The sequence below is a fragment of the Heterostelium album genome (assembly GCF_000004825.1).
Source record: "Heterostelium album PN500 unplaced genomic scaffold PPL_scaffold11, whole genome shotgun sequence".
NCBI lineage: Eukaryota > Evosea > Eumycetozoa > Acytosteliales > Acytosteliaceae > Heterostelium > Heterostelium album.
Window position 1 is genome coordinate 320,983 of NW_008805073.1, and position 17,670 is coordinate 338,652.

Below are 17,670 nucleotides of genomic sequence, written 5' to 3' on the forward strand. Positions count from 1 at the left end.
TGATTGTTATAAATTAATAATTATTTAGTTTATTATATAGAAATTGTTTAAATTAAGATTATGTAAAAATAAGCACAAGTGTAAATGAGAGAGCAGAAGAAAAGTTTAAAAAGTATTACTGTTGCAGTCAATGCCGAATTTGATACGGATAGAATAGTAGAAGCGATTGAAAGAAAAATAAATGAATTGGAAACAGTTGTCAGAAAAGTTCATGAACTGCGATACGATAAACATCACCGACGAGAAATGGAAGAAGATCCGGAGAGCTACAGTACCAGCACGTATGCCAGACACCGCGGTGGATCAGAATAAGAATGAACAAACTGGTAAGTTCACTGTGGTTTAAACTTTAAATGATTTAAAAAAAATGGTATTAATAATACCTCACTTCAATATACTATATAGATCAAATCCATAGTGATGATAAGGATCAGGATTTTCATGCATGTAGTAACGCCGAGTATTACCCCTCAACTTAGAGGGCTAACATTCGTATCTCCATCTATGCAGTAACGCAGTTAATCATAGTTCTGGATTTGTCGCACCACAACACTTACCAAATGGGAACACACAATGATACTGGTACATGCATCTGATCTTTCAAAGAAAACTAAACATGTTTATCACCAAGAAATTATTGTGGTTGATGGGATCCCATTCATTAGTAGTGAGATGGATTTCATGTTTGGTAATCTTATATTTGATATCGTATTCAACTGATCCACTCAAACTTTATTTTGTATATCAATTTAAAGATTGTATAGTTGCCTTTGGATCACCAACATGTTTAGTTTTCTTTGAAAGACCCGATGCATGTACCAAGCCCATAGTATATATACTATTCAACATGATTGTGTATTAGTTGCCTTTCCAAGGATTATGCACGATAATCAGGAAATAAAATTGGTATAAAATTTAAATATTATTTGATGATGATAGTGATGATGATAACTCATCATTTTAAATCCAATGTCAATGATCTGAACAAGCTAAAACTGATATTTTATTCGTGTGTTTTAGTATAAGAAACAAAGCATTTTTTTATTTAAAAAAACCCGTTGCTTGCTTTGCCCAAACGGGTTTTTTTTTAAATAAAAAAATAAAAATAAATAATTTCCGATTTAAAAATTCCCATTGTTAAGTTTTTTTTTCAACAAAAATCTGGTTGTCATGTTTTAATTAGGTAGTTGATGTTGACAATTACCAATTGGTTAGTTGTCAGGGGGAGTAAACTATTACATTAACAATAAGAATTGCAAATCAAATGTTTTAAAATCTACATTTATATATTTTATTTATATAATATTTTCACTTTAATATTGTTGTATCGATATCAAAAACTATATTGAATCGATATAAACATATTTAGTGAGTGCAATTAAAACAAAAGAGAGAGTGTGTGAGATGACTTGTAATTCTCATTCACAATCACAATCTCACAACAACAATAACAATAATAATAGCAATAATAATAATAATAATAGTAATAATATTATTGTAAATTATATAAGTGTAGTTGATAAAAAAGAGGAAGAATTAAAAGAAAAAGAAGAAGAACTTCAAGATAGTAACTATATTGATAATGAATTAGATATGCATATACCAAATATATTTGATTTACCTACAGAGATACTACTGTTGATATTCACACCAAATACGAACGATATCACAATAGAAAACAGTAGTAATAGTAATAAAAAGACATCGAATAATTATGAATATTATCTAGGTGGTTCTCAATCATCTTTACCAACAACTTCTAGTAATAATAATAATAATGATAACAATAGCAACAATAGTAATAAAGATGACAATTCAAATCAACAACTACAACAACAATTAGATAGATATGATTTCGAAAAAGAAAGAATCGATAGTATAAATAGTATATTGAATTTCTCTATCACCTGTAAATACTTTTATAGTTTGTTTGACGATAATATGTTTTGGGAGAAGCTATATAGGCGACACTTTTCATTCTACTCAACGGTTGACATGGATAGGAGGTGTCTGTCATTGCTACTGAACAACTTTAGGAAGTTGTCACTGAGAGATTCCAGCGATATGAATAATAGCAGCTATGATGATGTCGATTCTAAAGATGGAAAGAGCAATGCAAGTGTTATTCTCGAGGCGAAAGAACATACTTTGGTGTTGTGGAAACAGCGATATCAGATGCGTGTGCATCCCTGGAACATCGGAAGAATCGCCTGCCAGAAAGAGTTGAGTGGCGAACACAATCTGGGCGTGACCTCACTCGAGGTCGACAATAACTACTTGTTTAGTGGCTCGCATGACTCTACGATAAAGATGTATAGTCTCGACGGCCTGACTCCGGTGCACACCTTCCAAGGACACCGCTTCACTATCTGGGCGTTGAAGTCGGACGGCAAGCGACTGTACAGCGGCTCCAACGACAACACCATTCGGGTGTGGGATCTAGAGAGGAAACACTGCAAGTCGATCCTCACTCAACATCAAACCAAGATATTCTCACTGGCGATAAAAGATTCCGTTATTCTGAGTTCTGGCGACGACACCATCAAGGTTTGGAACAAAAAGCGAATGGTTCCGATTCACGACTTGAAAGAGCATACGCGTGGCGTCAACACAATGTCGATTCACAATCATCATCTGGTGAGTGGATCGTCGGACAAGACCATCAAGATATGGGATTTGAATACGATGCAATGCGTCTCGACGAAATCGAACCAGTCGACAGGCAAAGTATTGTCAATGGCACTGGTTGACTCCAACACCATAGCGACGGGAACAGACTATGTCCATATAAACCTGTGGGACATCAGAGAGAACGATCAAGTTAGAATCATAAAGAATGCACATAAATGGGAGGTTTGGCAACTCAATATGTGCGGCGGCTATCTATTCAGTGGTTCATTCGACCACACCATAAAGACATGGGATTTAAGAACATTCCAAAATCAACGCACCATTACAGGTCACCGTAGTTATATTCACGCACTCACCAGTTCTTCTTTCCATCTTTTCAGTGGTTCAGCTGATAAATTTATCAAAGTAAATATACCGTTAGTTTTCTATGTTATTTTTTGTAATATTAACATTTTAATTTATTGTTATTTTTTTTTTATTTTAGGTTTGGTCACCTCGATAAAAGTAATGACCATTAAATAATTATTTTTATTTATTAATAAAATAACCTTTTTATCATCGGTTTTGTTTTGTTAATAAAATTATATAAATTCGATTCTGTGGATTGAGTTGGATGAGAAAAAAAAATAGTTATTGTTTTGTTTGTTTTGTTTTTTAGGTTGGAAATTCAAGTTTGTAATTATAGTTTTAAAGTTTATGGATTGCTCCCGGTGAAGGATAATCAGTTTTTGATTTCTTGGTGAATTTGGAGGTTACAGATCTCCAGAGCGATGGACTACTGCTGGTTCCAGAACTGTTGGTCTCAGAGTTGATCGACCCGTTCAGTGGTGAACTGGATTCGTGGAGTTTTGGTGAACTCGATCCGGAACCACTGTGGGTGTCAATGGCAATGACACAGCTGTCTTCACCAATCGTTGGCAACTCCAAATCGGACGACGAAGAAGTTGACTTTCCTCCGAGTGTTGGAGTTTGAGTTTGTGGTAGACCACCACCGCCGTGCAAGTCATCCTCCTCATCCTCTTCCTCCTCTGGAATCTCGTAGTGTTGTCCTTTGCACTTGGCAATTACGTATCTGAAAATGTGAATCCAATTCTCTCGCAGCAGTTGGTACAAGATGATTGCGGAAAGAGTGGCAGCACCGATGGCATCTATTTTAACAACACCCCAAGTGATAACAGTACCGTTGGCCATACCGATACCCAATACAAGCGAGATACCAGCTGTCAACATATTACGTGGTTTCGAAAAGTTGATTTTATTACTAATCCAAATACGTGCACCAGTAGCAGCGACCATACCAAACAAAACAATAGATAAACCACCGAATACACCCGATGGAATAGTTTGAATAATACCTCCGAAAATTGGAAGTAAACCAAGGAAGATAGCAACAAGACCAGCAATAACGAAATTCAATGTTGAAAATACTCTTGTAATACTCATTACACCAATGTTTTCGGCTACATAAAAAAGAAGATGTTTAATAATTAAGTCAACGCTTGGTTATTTTCAATTGATATTTACCATATGTTGTTGTTCCAATACTTCCAAAAGATACAGCAAAGATTGTTGCCAATGAATCACCAAGGAATGCACGACCAATATATTGATCGATTGGTTTTCCAGTGATTGAACCTACAGCTTTAACATGACCAATGTTTTCAGCGACCAAAATAATTGCAACCGGTGCAATCAGTGTAATGGCTCCAGTTTCAAATACTGGATAGTGAATGGGTGGAGCACCGATCCACTTGGCTTCATGCACTGGTTTGAAATCAATTCCTGGACCAATACCACCCAATCCAAAGAAGAGGTAGAGAAGATATGCGAATAAACCACCTATTAAAATTGGCAATCTTTTGAGTGGACCAGGTGCATACATTGTCACCAAAGCAACAGACATCACAGTACAAAAAGAAAACCATGCATCAAATCCAGATACCGCTGCCTGTGTAATGGCAGAACCGGCAAGATTCAGGCCGATTGCAAGCACTACTGCACCAGTGACTACAGGTGGCATAAGAATCTCCAACCAACGGTATCCCAAGAAAATGACTATCAGCGAAATCGCCAGATAGATAAGTCCACAGACAAACATTCCTCCTAGTGCAACGGGAATATGTTGGTTGGTTGGACCACCTGGAATATAATGAAAATTGGTGGCGGCATTCACGACACCAATGAAAGCAAATGAATTTCCCACATAAGATGGGACTCTACCTCCTGTACAGACATAGAAAATCAGAGTACCGATTCCAGAGAACAGCAATCCAGTGTTGGCATTGAAACCCATGAGCAGCGGACAAACAACACTGGAACCAAACATTGCCAGCACATGCTGAAACGAAAGAAACAAGGTTGGCCCGAGTGGCAGACGCTGCTCTGGTGTTACAATATTGGTGGTACTTAATTCATACTTTGGAAAGTACTCTATAATTTTAATAAGAACGGATTTTATAATTGCATCGACTCTCTTCAAATCTATCATCTTGTTCATTTCAAACAACAACAACAATTTTCTTTTAAATTTTAAATTTTCTGATAAAATCTACTTTTAAATAAAATCAGCTTCTTTTAACAAATATAAATATACAAATTCTTGTAATTTTAATTTCAAGAAAATTAATTTAAATAATTAAATAATTAAATATATATATAAATACAATTAGAGATTGATACCACACCAATTTAAAATTAGTTTGACTGGTTGACAAGATAGTGGTAGATATATAATATGACAATATTTTGGATAAAGGAAATAGTAATAATTTGTTGTGGTATCTGTCTTTTTTCTGCGTTAGATAATTAATGAAGAAATGAAGTGAATATAAAATATTGGATAATCTAGTGTTTAAAAGTAGTTTGGTATCGAAACCTATTATCAATCAACAACCAAACGAATTTAATATATTAAAAGTAAAATCGTGTGATTTGATAATGTTGAATAAAAAAAATATATAATTGGGGTGTGTAGTGTGGTTATCAAGTCGTCATCATTAATTTATGTGTTTAGCTGATCTATGTTAAAATAAAGTATTATTGGTGATGATTGGTACTGTGAGATGATTTGAATTCTGATAGGGTGGGTAGTGGTAGAATTGTATGAAAGAAAGATACATCTAAAAAAAACTTTGACTAAAAACTGGGATACTTTTTTCATTGTATAAGTGCAAATGAGAATGAATCTGATGACGAAAATATCAAATAAAGAATGGAAAAAGATCTTCATCAAAGTCATTTTTTGCAAAATATCTTGGTAATGGTATCGAAGAGGTAGATTTTTTCCTACATAAATAAATTTTTTGACAAAATCAAGCTTGGAAAAAAAAATGATTTTTAATTTTCTGTTTTGGGATCAAAAAATACAAAAAAAGGAGTAGAAAATATTTACTCGGCCAGAACAAATATTACCACTTACATGGCCATCACACCAACCTTCATTTAACCAGATTGCCGAATCATCAACCAACCTTGTAATTACAAAGAAAATTATATTTCTATTTATTAAAATAACTTTAAAAAAACATTAATTTCAATTAATATTTATCCTTACACACAGGATATCATTAAGTTATTATCATATGGTGTTAAAAAGATAAATTTAATTAGGATTTTTAAATATATCTTTAATAACAGGTGGCATATGACATAGGCAATTTTTAAATTAATATTAAATAACTTTTATTTATAAAGTATTAATACAATATTATGTTATGTTATGTTTTTTTTTACTAAAATAATAATTTTTTTGATTGATATATTATATATATATTTTATTTAAATTATAATTTAAAAGCAATTTGTTTGTTTGTGTTTGTTATATATTTTTGTTCTTTTCATTTTTTTTTTATAGTTGGAAAGTTTTGTTTGTTAGGTTGGTTTTTATATTTGATAGATTATTATTAATATTTGATTATTTGATTATTTGTACAATGCTTGTGGATCACCTAAAAATACAAGTGTTTTAGCGAGTTGACCTATGATTTCTTTTTGTTTGTAGAGTGCAAGTTGCTTGAGTACTTTGGATAAATTCTTTACAATTAAGAGATGAATGTTTCTAATATCTTTTTGAACTTCGTCTCTAGTCGATATTGGGATGTAGTCACCACGGTAGTCTGGCACGTCAGTGAGTTTGTCAAAGTACTCGTTGAGACGACTGAGATTACCGATGATGAAACGATTCACTGGGATCATAAACGATTCTTTCTGACCAAACTCGATACCGTTGGCAAGATTCTGAAGAACCTTACCGATGAGAACGAGTGCACGAGTTGCCTCTGGTCCGGGTGCCTCGTCGACCAAACCGGCGGTGTATGGGGCAATGATGGCTGGACACAAGAATCTGAGGAATACGAAACCACCGACCGACGAGTGTTTGTTGTCTGGGAACTTCTTGACGACCTGCTGTTGAAGATACTTGCTGATCTCACGCAATGAAACAGGCAGTTGGTGTAGCGAGTCGATGATGGCATCGGTGAACTTCTCGGACATCTGAATGAGATTCATCATGTTGGTCATGAGCTCCTCGCTACCTTCGTTGATCTTTGAGGGATCGACTTCATAGCCGTTGGGACTCTCGATGATTTCTCTCACCAGAGGAGTGATAATCTTTGTGAGATAGGGCATACCTTTCATCTTGGTGAAAGCGGTCATCAACTTGGTGGCGGTGGTATTCGAACGGAACAGAGTTGAGGGATTGGCAGTGGATTGCACCTCAACTTCGATACCGGTTTGAATGATGGGACGAATCTTGTTGAAGCTGTCAAAGATACGCGAGATCGACTCGATCGTTCTGATTTGATCTTCTTGGGAGCATGGGGAAACAACACATTGAACGACTTGCAGCGATGGCGATGCAAGTAGTTCGACCATCTGATCGTATTGCTCCTCGATAAAGGTGTCGGTAAACTCGTTGGCAGTGGGTGGATCCAGCAGGTATGACCAATCGGTTGACTCCAACTCGGCCAGAATCACTTGTGGGTCGATTGTGGCTGAGGAGGCAGCGGCTGCCTTTGGATTTGGCGATGAGCTGCTGCTACTCTCGCCTTCGACAGCGATAAACGATGAGCTTGCACTTGGCGAACCTTCGACGATGATGGCTGCTTCCTTCTCCTTCTCCTTCTCGACAACTTCTTTGGGTTTCGACGATTTGTCAGAGAATGTCGAGGTGAGTGTCTCGTGGATCGATTTCGACCAGGTGGCGCGACTCTGCTGACGGAAGTGCGAGTCGAGAGCATCGAACGACGGTTTCATCGATTGGAATCTCTGAAGTCCACGCTCAAAGTACTCTTGCTGTGCTTTCATGCAGGCGTAGAACAACTTGAGTGAACGCGACTGTATTTGGATACCCTCCTTGAAGATGGCGTCGAATTCATATACAGTTCTATCGAGTGCTTTCTTCAGGTTGCTCACCTCTTTCTCGGCTTCCATCATCTTCTTGTCGGTTGGCTGAAGATTCTTGGCGAGTGAATAGAGTTTGTTGACGGCACTGTCGTACTCTTGGTGTGCGTCAAACACACGCTTACGCATCTCAACGATCAGCGGGATGAAAGCGTCTAGTTCGTCGGCAACCTGACTCAGTGGCTGTGAGAAAGCAGAGTTGGTACGGGTCGACAACTCGCTACGAAGATATCCAATCTTCTTGATCGACTGTGAGAAGTGGTCGAGCGATGCTGCCAACTGTGTATCCACCAGTCCGTCCAACGAACTCTTGGCAAGCAGTAGATTCTCAGAGAAGTGTCCTTGCTCTTTGAATGCCTCTGGTTCCACTTCGTAGTATTTCTTGCTGGATTTGATGAGTTTGAGACAGGTCTTCTTGAAATTCTGGAGTGATTCGATCTTGGCGTCGTACTCCTTGAGGAAACTAGAGGAGTCGTCACTGGCCGATGGTGGATTCACTTGCGATGCGATATACGATGCCAACATCTGTTGTGAATTGACCAATCCGAGGATTGTCTGAACCTTTCCTTGCTTCTCTTCCAGCATCGCTTCGAGATCGACCAGACCTTGATAGTCGATGTGTGTATTCTTGGTGTATTTCACCATGCCAGAGATGTTCTTTTGGTATCTGGAGATGATATTCAATGGCTCCAGCAGGAACGATCTGAAAGTAAAGTCTTTGATGTCGTCGTCGGTCTCCACCTTCTTACGCTCGACCGCCAGCTTCTCACACTCCTTTAGGTAATTTACAAACGGTGAGTTCGATTTCTTCAGCAGATTCTCCAGTGAGTGAATGGCGAATGGCATATGGTCAATGTATTGATTGAAAACGACATCCGAAGACTTGAAATGGTTCAGCAGAATGTCACCGATCTTCTTTTTGTTGGACCATGAGTGCAGACGATTGTTCATCAAGTGCAGGGTGTTGCTGTTGACCTGGTAGATTTTGTCGATGGCACCAAACAGTGTTTTGATCTCCTCCTCCGACAAGAAGATATATGGCAGATGCTTCATGTTCTCAGGCAGTTGCTCACGGTCACGAATCAACAGTGGACTCAAGAAGATCGAACGAATGATATTGAGTGAACGAACCAGTGTTCTCTGAGTCTCGAGCAACTTCCAACAGAATTTGTCACGGAACGATCTTGTGGTGTCAAAGAGAGCGGCATTGTGATTCTCACCGCAACTTATAGACATAAAAGTGGTCTTCAATAGTGAATCTATTTTCTTTGGACGATTTTGGTCGCCTGCTGCATGACCGAGTTGACCGAACGGATCCTTTCCACTGGTATAGATTTTTCCGCTGTCGGTCAAGAACGCCATGTGTCTTCCACCACAAGAGATCTGACGAATCGATTGGTTGCGGAGTGTCTCCACGAGTTTTGGATGTGCCTCTGAGGTTCCGTGACCGTGTCCAAGCTCCTGACCCGATCCCCAGGTATAGACATCGCCACACTCTGTCAGCGCAGCAGTAGAGTAATGACCACAACTCAAACGCTCGATATTCATGATCTTGAGAGATGGCACCATGATTGGAATCGAAATGATATTGGCACTTCCCATGGCAGCACCATTTCCAAAAACGAGAACCTCACGATTGTTTGTGAGTACAGCGTTGTGAGTGGCACCACAAGCAATCTGGATAATATGATACTTATCGAGTGAAGTGACCAACATTGGTGTACAATTCTTTTGAGTATCACCAAGTCCCAACTGTCCATATTCTGAAGTACCCCAAGTAAATACTTTTCCATTCTCTATAATAATTTAATAATAATGATAAATAGAATTCGTTGATTAGTTTAGTTTATGAGTTTAATTTGTATTCCAAATCCAAAATAATAATAATAATAATAACTTACTTGTTAAACAAATAGTATGTTTCTCACCACATTGAACTTGAGTTACCCAATGAGATGTGATGGATTGGACAACCTTTGGAATAGGTTGGTTAAACACGTCACCGTGTCCCAATTGTCCATCCTCACCGCAACCCCAAGTTAAAAGTTCACCATTTGACTTTACAGCTGCAGAATGGTAGAAACCAATTGAAATAACTACAATCTCTTGTAATGATTCCACTTTTTGTGGTAATAATTGATCTATAAATATAAAGATTTTAGAAATGGATGAATGAATAGAATATTAATATCTAGTATCTTTTTTTGTTTGAAATAATTCTTTGATAGTTGATTAAATTTAGTTTGACGACATACCATCGAATGTACCATTTCCTAATGTTGCAATTGGTGGATTCTTGACGGATCCACGTCCCCACATATATACATCACCATTCTCTGTGAGTGCAGCAGAATAGTAGCTACCACAGGATATCGAACAGATATCAGAGATATTAAAGTTTGGAAGTCTCTCTGGTGTTGGCTGGCTGTCCTTCTCGACCGACTTGAATCCCAGCTTGCAATAGCTGCCCGATCCCCAAGTCATCAGTCCACGACTGGTATCGAGTTGTGTTGCCGATCGCATCGAGAGTGAACTCTCTGCAGAGTTGACGGCGTTCAGTGGTGGCGACGATCCCGGAGTGAATGAACCGCCGGTCGATGTTGTGTGGTGAGGTGAGTCCAATCCATTGCCTTGGTTTGGCGATGACGACAGTATCGAAGATGAACTGTTGCTGTTGAACGAGAGTGCAGAACCGCCACTCGATCCAATAATCGGGGAAGTGTTGTTATTGTTGTTCATCGATGGATAGTCGTCGTGATCGAGACGTCCATTTCTGGTGAGAGTTGCATTCTTGAGTTTGGAAGCGATCGAGCTGGAAGTACGCGAGAGTATACGATCCTTGATGTCCTTGACGTCCTTCTCACCCTTTTCTTTCTCCTTCTCCTTCTCCTTCTTCTCGAGTTTCTCACGCTCCTTACGTTCCTTCTTCTCTGCCTTTTCCTTCTCTTTCTCACGCTCCTTACGCTCCTTCTCTTCTTTACGCTCGATTTCCTTGCGCTCCTTCTCCTCCTTCTTGATCTCCTTCTGGCTGGACTCCTTCTCGAGCTTACCGATGGCCCATTGATGAGGGAATTTCTTAAAGATTGATTTACGCTCGTCTGCTCCGACCGATGCGCCCGAGCCGTGGTCACGATCGGCGTCTGGACTTTCATCCTGGCCGTAGGAACTGATGCTGCCGCTGCTTATGCTCTGGCCAATTCCGCCGCCAGTGCCAGTACCACTATGAGATGATAATGAATGATTCGATTCATCACGTGAAATTGTATGTTTTTCAAATGTAAGTGTGTTACTACTGCTGTTGTTGCTGTTGCTGCCGCTATTCTCAACGTTTCTTTTTTCTGGTGAAGTTGGAGTGAAGCTGTTTGGTGACGATGATCCTAATGTTACATAATTATTTGGTGGTGGACTGCTTATTGGAGCGGTCTTTGGTGACGATGATGATAATGGAGTGATATTACTGCTGCTGCTATTCAAATGACTTGGTTTGATTTGTTGTGGTGGTGAAGATGGTGGTTGTACAGAAGTTGATCCACTTCCTGACAATGTAGGTGATGATGTTGTTGTTGTTGTTGATGTTGATGTTGATGATGTTTCATTCCCAGATGATGATGATGATGTTTTTGTTGATGATGAAGAGGGTGATGATGATGATGATGTAGATGTGGTGTTGGTTGTGGTGGTTGCAAAATCACGTTTTGGTAAAGTTGGGGGTGCTGATGTTGGTTTTGATGGTGGTACTACATTTGCACTACCACTATTTCCAGTGACACCTGCATTGGCACTGGTGTTTGGTGAGATTGGTGTGATTGAGGGCGAGCTGGATGGTTGTGTAGGATTCAATGGCAGTGGCTTGCTGGTGAATCTCGGTTTGATTGGAGGTGGTGGTGATTTCGGTGCACTGCCACTGCTCTGTGTATTGCTATTATTGCCACTGCTATTTATTGGAATTGCTGTTGTCGATATATTACCACCACTTGCACTCAAAGGTGTCGATGGCAATGGTCTAGAGACCGACTTTAATTGTCCACTACTATTATTACTTCCATTGCTACTATTTACTGGTGTGTGTTGTGACATATCTAACTAAATTTATCTTTTATTAAATATTATATTATATATGTATATTTGGTACTAATTATTTATATTCTCTAGAAAAAAAATAAAAACAAACTGGCGATTTGGAAACTAACTGGATTTATTTTTATTTTTATTCTAAATATTTCTATTCTACAACAAAATTTTGAATAAGTTAAATATTTCTAATAAATATCTAAATTTATAAATAATATATAATTAACTAATAGAATACCAAATTGGTGATTTGGTATTCTATAAATAAGCTTTATAAGATCCTATCAAATTGTAATAAAATGTAATGATATAATAACTTAATATATATAAGTATGTGTGTTGTTACAAAATCAAATATCAATCTCTAAATCAAATCGATACACTTTGATTTGGCAAAGTTGTTGAGCTTTTGATATTTTTTTTTTTTTTTGCGAGGAAACTAAAAAAAAAAAATCTTGATTATGAGAAATAATTTGTTTTGTTTGTGGGTGATGATGTTTTTGGTTATTGTTTTGTTTTTTTTTTTGTTTTTTCTTTTATGGATGTGTGTGAATGGATATTGAAATAAATTAATATGGATGATTGATTTGATTGAGCAATCAAATTTATTCTATTGTTATTATTATTATTAATAGATATGTTATGATTGATTGATTGTCACACAACACAAACACTGTTGTTGTTTTTTTGTTATAATTAAAAAGTTTATCTTATGATAAAAAATAAGTTGGTTGGTGGACCAGAGAAAGCAAAAAAAAAAACACAAAATAAAATGTTGGTTATTTTTTTTTTTTTTTGGTTTTGATTAAAAATTTTTTTCAAAAAATGACCAAGATTTTTTTGGTTTTGGTTTTTTTTTGGCGTTTGTTTTTTTTTTTGGTTTTTCAATGATTTATTTATTTTTTTTGGAACTTTTTTTTATTTTTTGTCGATTTGAGTTGGAATTGACAATAAAAAAATAATTTAAAGATATGATGTATTCAAGGTGATAGGTGGTCTCTTCACCTTGATTATTGGTTGTAGTTGGCAACAACAATGTTTTATTAAGGGATAGATATTAAATACAAATAAGCATAACACATACAAAATTATCTATTTGTTCTACTGTAGACTGATCTGATTATTAAACTTTTTCTTTAAATTTTATTCACAAACTTTTTACCAACAAATTCTCAGTTGAAATATTAATATAAATATCTATCAAAGAAATAAATTATAAAATAGAATTGATGTAATTAACAAAAAAATTATTAACAATGGAAACAAAGAGGTATCAAAATGATATCATTTTACTTTAAAAAAAAAAAATTGAAAAAAAAAAAAAAACAAAAAACAATCGGACCGCTGCAGGAGATTGAAATCAAAAAGCACGTCAGGCACTGGTTTGTTGTTTAATGTTTTCAGAGAGGACGGACTCGAATAAAATAATAACAATACAACAATAAATATTAAATAAAGCAGGCAAAGACAGGTATAATTCAACCTCTTTGAATCAGCTTTCCTTTTTATAATAAAATCAATACCTGATAAATACTTTGAAATCAACACACATTGCAATATCGTTCTGTCATGAAATTTCTTTCGATCCCGACAAAAAAAAAAAAAACTTGCCCATTTTGTTAAATCATGATTGCTTGATGATGTCAATACAATAACAATAGAATACAGATTATCTATCATCTCACCAATGATGTTTTAAATAATTTTATTTAAATAAATAAATTTAAAATGAATATATTAATAAAAACAAATAAAAAAATAAAAAATGTTTTATAATTAATTAACATTAACAGACAGATATAATATTAATTTTTTTATTTATTACAAATTTTAAACCTGTTACACTGTTTCATTCAAATTTTGTCATAAAAGGAAAAAAATACTTCAAAATAACGTTATACACGACTGACGTGGGAACACATCAACATAACCATTTTTTTGAAAAAAACTAAATTTTTTTTTTTTTTTTCCAATTTTTTTTCCATATTTTGATTTCACAAATTGTTGAACAAATTAATTCTTTAATTTTATATTTTCCTATCAATAGTTATTATTTATATTTTTTTTGAATCAATCAAAATCAATTATAATATAACATATTTTTAATATCGATAGTTTATATACAAATACTATTTTTTTTTTAATAAAAATATTCAAACAAACAAACTTAATTTTTTTTTTTTTTAATTGCAATATTATAATTATATAAAAACAACCACAACAAAATGGCTGAACCAGAAGATATTAACATTAACGAATTAGCTGAATACGAGGATTCCGATGATGAAACCGTACAAGAAACCAATGGAGATAAGAAGATTGTTTCTGCAAAGTGAGTGTTTTCCTCTAATTCAACAACAACAACAATCGATAAGCGATAAAACAACAAACAACAAACAACAGTTTCAAAAGCAAATGATGCTTAAACTCGACTAGACTAGACTAGTTCCTTGGATTAACACGATGGTGTTGGCTATCTGGTGGAGCACAGTCGAAAGGAGTTACAAGATCAGACGGTGTGGTTGTCCCGAGGGACCACCACCCCTGATTTCTTGCCTTTCAACAGTGTTCTCTGACAGCACAACCGTTGTTAATTGTGTGTTGTGTTCTCTCCAATTGACCAAACGTATCAAGATGAAATTGACCTCCTTTATCTCTTAACCAAAAATATTATAATACATTCATTGGTCAATCAATTAATTAATTAATTGAAATGTTCAATTCAACCATATCTATATTTATATATACATATAATAATCATATATATATAAACAACATTATAATCAACAACAACAGTAATAATAATCATAACAATAATAATAATAGCAATAAAAATAATAACTATAAAAACAATAATAGTGCAATACAACAACAACCAATTATTATATAATAATAATAATAATAATAATAATAATGGTTATCTGTATTAGTAAATAGTATTTACTTTTATCAGTAAAAAGAAAATAAAAGGGAATGGTTAGGAATATTTCAAAGATAGTATGGTGGATAGTAACTCAAAAGTGGTTCATCCTAATGGTACATGAGAGTGAGAGCACATTGGCAGATACACATAAACGCTAATTACTCAACACAACATTCACATCACAACACTTAATTTACCAATCTAATAATAGATATAAAATCACTGGGATTCACATAATCATAATCATTATATTAATATAAAGAAATCAATTACCACTACGCTTCTTTCTATTCATTTCGTTTCATCTCTCTATCATACAAATCACTTGTATCTCCTCTTTCTATTTTCTCTTTCTCTTTGTTTTTTTTTTTGCTTCCTTTTTAAATTGAAAATAAAAATAGGGATACCCATGTCGCTATGCATAGCAGTGGTTTCAGAGAGTTCCTCTTGAAGCCAGAGCTCGACAAAGTCATTGGTGACTGTGGTTTCGAACATCCATCCGAAGTCCAAAACGAGTGTATTCCACAAGCCATCTTGGGTCACGACATCATCTGCCAAGCCAAGTCTGGTATGGGTAAGACTGCCGTCTTTGTCTTGTCCGTCTTACAACAAATCGATATCAATCCAACTGGTGTAAGTTAATATACATTTAATCTCTTTATTATTATTATTATTATACTTAACTTGTTTAATTTTTGAATTAATATATATAGGTTGTTGCTTTGATCCTTTGTCACACTAGAGAGCTTGCCTATCAAATCTGTGATGAGTTTGATCGTTTCACCAAGTATATGAGCACTGTCAAGACCGCTGTTATCTATGGTGGTATGCCAGTACAGACCCAGAAGGACATGCTCAGAGACAGACAACCAAACATTGTCATTGGTACACCAGGTCGTGTCTTGCAATTGGCCTCTGAACACAGCCTCAACCTCAAGTCCATCAAGCACTTTATCCTCGACGAGTGCGACTCACTCTTGGAGTCACTCGACATGCGTAAAGACATCCAAAAGATCTACAAGTTGACATCGCCAACCAAGCAAGTTATGATGTTCTCTGCCACTCTCTCCGATCAAATCAGAGGTGTCTGCAAGAAATTCATGCATGTTGTAAGTACTTAAAAAAAATCATAACCATTATCAAATAATTGGAACATTTCACTAATATTCTCTACTTGTTGTTGTTGTTGTTCTTAATGTTAGCCATTTGAAATCTATATCAATGATGGTTCAAAGCTTACTCTCCACGGTTTGCAACAATACTATGTTAAGTTGACCGAGGACCAAAAGAACAGAAAGTTGGTCGATTTGCTCGACTCTTTGGACTTTAACCAAGTGGTTATCTTTGTCAAGTCGGTCGAGCGTGCCAAGGCATTGAATAGCATCTTGTCGGAGGTCGGTTTCGCCTCGATCTGTATCCATCGTGATCTCAAACAACCAGAGAGAATCGAACAGTACCGTAAGTTCAAGAACTTCCAATCGAGAGTCATGGTTGCCACCAACATTTTCGGTCGTGGTATCGATATCGAGCGTGTCAACGTAGTCATCAACTACGATATGGCCGAGTCACCAGATACCTACCTTCATCGTGTAGGTCGTGCCGGTCGTTTCGGTACCAAGGGTCTCGCCATCTCATTCATCACCGCCGCCGAAGACCTTACCACACTCGACCAAGTCCAATCCAAGTTTGTCGTTTCCGTCAAAGACTTGCCAGAGAAGATCGATCCATCAACCTACATGAGTGGTTAAATCAAAATCAAATCAAAATCACCCAACCAACCAACATTCAGTAACAATACAAAAAAAAAAAAAAAAAACAAACTTCTAAAACTCTATTACACTTTATAGAGAAAGATAAAAATAACTATAACAAAAGCAAGCAAGTTTATTACTTTTTCAAAGTATATGTATTATTTATTACTTGTTTTGGCTATAATCTATAAATAAATAAAAACAAAAACAAAAACAAAAAAAAGAATAAGAAAAAGAAAGAAAACAAGAAGCAGTTCCCTTAATTATTCACTAATTTCAATATTTATCAATGAATAACTATATAAAAATTAAAGATAATTTGGATCAGTAACTTTCTAAATATCTTTATTAAATTTAACTCATCATCATTTCAAATAATTAATTAATTAATTTATTAAATTTGTTGTTGCTTAAAATAAAAATGGAAATTTTAATTAAATCAATTTTTTGTTTATGACCAAAAAACCTGAGTAGAGATGTGGAAAAAAAATTGAGAAGTTAACTTTTTCATTCTTCTTATTTTTTTGGTAATTTTTTTTATTTTCTTTTTATTTTTATTTTTGATTTTTGAACTCTTCTTTATTTTTTCTCACACAAATCTCGTTTTGGAATTTGGCGACGCTCTTCTCCAGGACCAACATATATATTTATATTCTATTCTTTTAATTTATATCGATTTCATTCAATTCAATTTTAAAAACTCAATAAAATAAAAAAATAAATTAAAAATAAAAATTAGAAAACTATAAAAGAACAAAAAAAAAAAGAAGCAAACAACATATTTTAATTTAATTAAAATTAAAAGAATAACTAATAATAATAAACAACAATAATAATAAAAATAAACAATATTTATTTTAAAATAATAGTAATTGTATAATCGATATCGATTCA

At 35.3% G+C, this 17,670-nt stretch overlaps 3 protein-coding genes across 3 annotated transcripts; 2 read left to right on the forward strand and 1 right to left on the reverse strand.

Moving 5' to 3' along the window:
• Positions 1 to 181: 181 nt before the first annotated feature.
• Positions 182 to 3,149, forward strand: PPL_09528 (WD40 repeat domain-containing protein; the record flags this gene model as incomplete). Its single annotated transcript, XM_020580322.1, has 6 exons — positions 182 to 326; positions 756 to 815; positions 1,370 to 1,909; positions 2,488 to 2,727; positions 2,765 to 3,047; positions 3,116 to 3,149. 6 exons carry the CDS (start codon positions 182 to 184, stop codon positions 3,147 to 3,149), a joined length of 1,302 nt encoding a protein of 433 aa, XP_020428909.1.
• Positions 3,150 to 3,318: 169 nt separating this feature from the next.
• PPL_09529 (regulator of chromosome condensation domain-containing protein) lies at positions 3,319 to 14,036 on the reverse strand (the record flags this gene model as incomplete). Its single annotated transcript, XM_020580323.1, has 9 exons — positions 3,319 to 4,091; positions 4,156 to 5,179; positions 6,050 to 6,128; positions 6,563 to 7,032; positions 7,225 to 8,688; positions 8,821 to 9,827; positions 9,933 to 10,172; positions 10,287 to 12,114; positions 14,004 to 14,036. The coding sequence occupies 9 exons, from the start codon at positions 14,034 to 14,036 to the stop codon at positions 3,319 to 3,321; spliced, it is 6,918 nt and encodes a 2,305-aa protein (XP_020428910.1).
• Positions 14,037 to 14,327: 291 nt separating this feature from the next.
• Positions 14,328 to 16,773, forward strand: uap56 (DEAD/DEAH box helicase; the record flags this gene model as incomplete). The annotated part of the gene is made up of 4 exons (XM_020580324.1): positions 14,328 to 14,434; positions 15,427 to 15,658; positions 15,739 to 16,134; positions 16,228 to 16,773. 4 exons carry the CDS (start codon positions 14,328 to 14,330, stop codon positions 16,771 to 16,773), a joined length of 1,281 nt encoding a protein of 426 aa, XP_020428911.1.
• Positions 16,774 to 17,670: the final 897 nt, after the last annotated feature.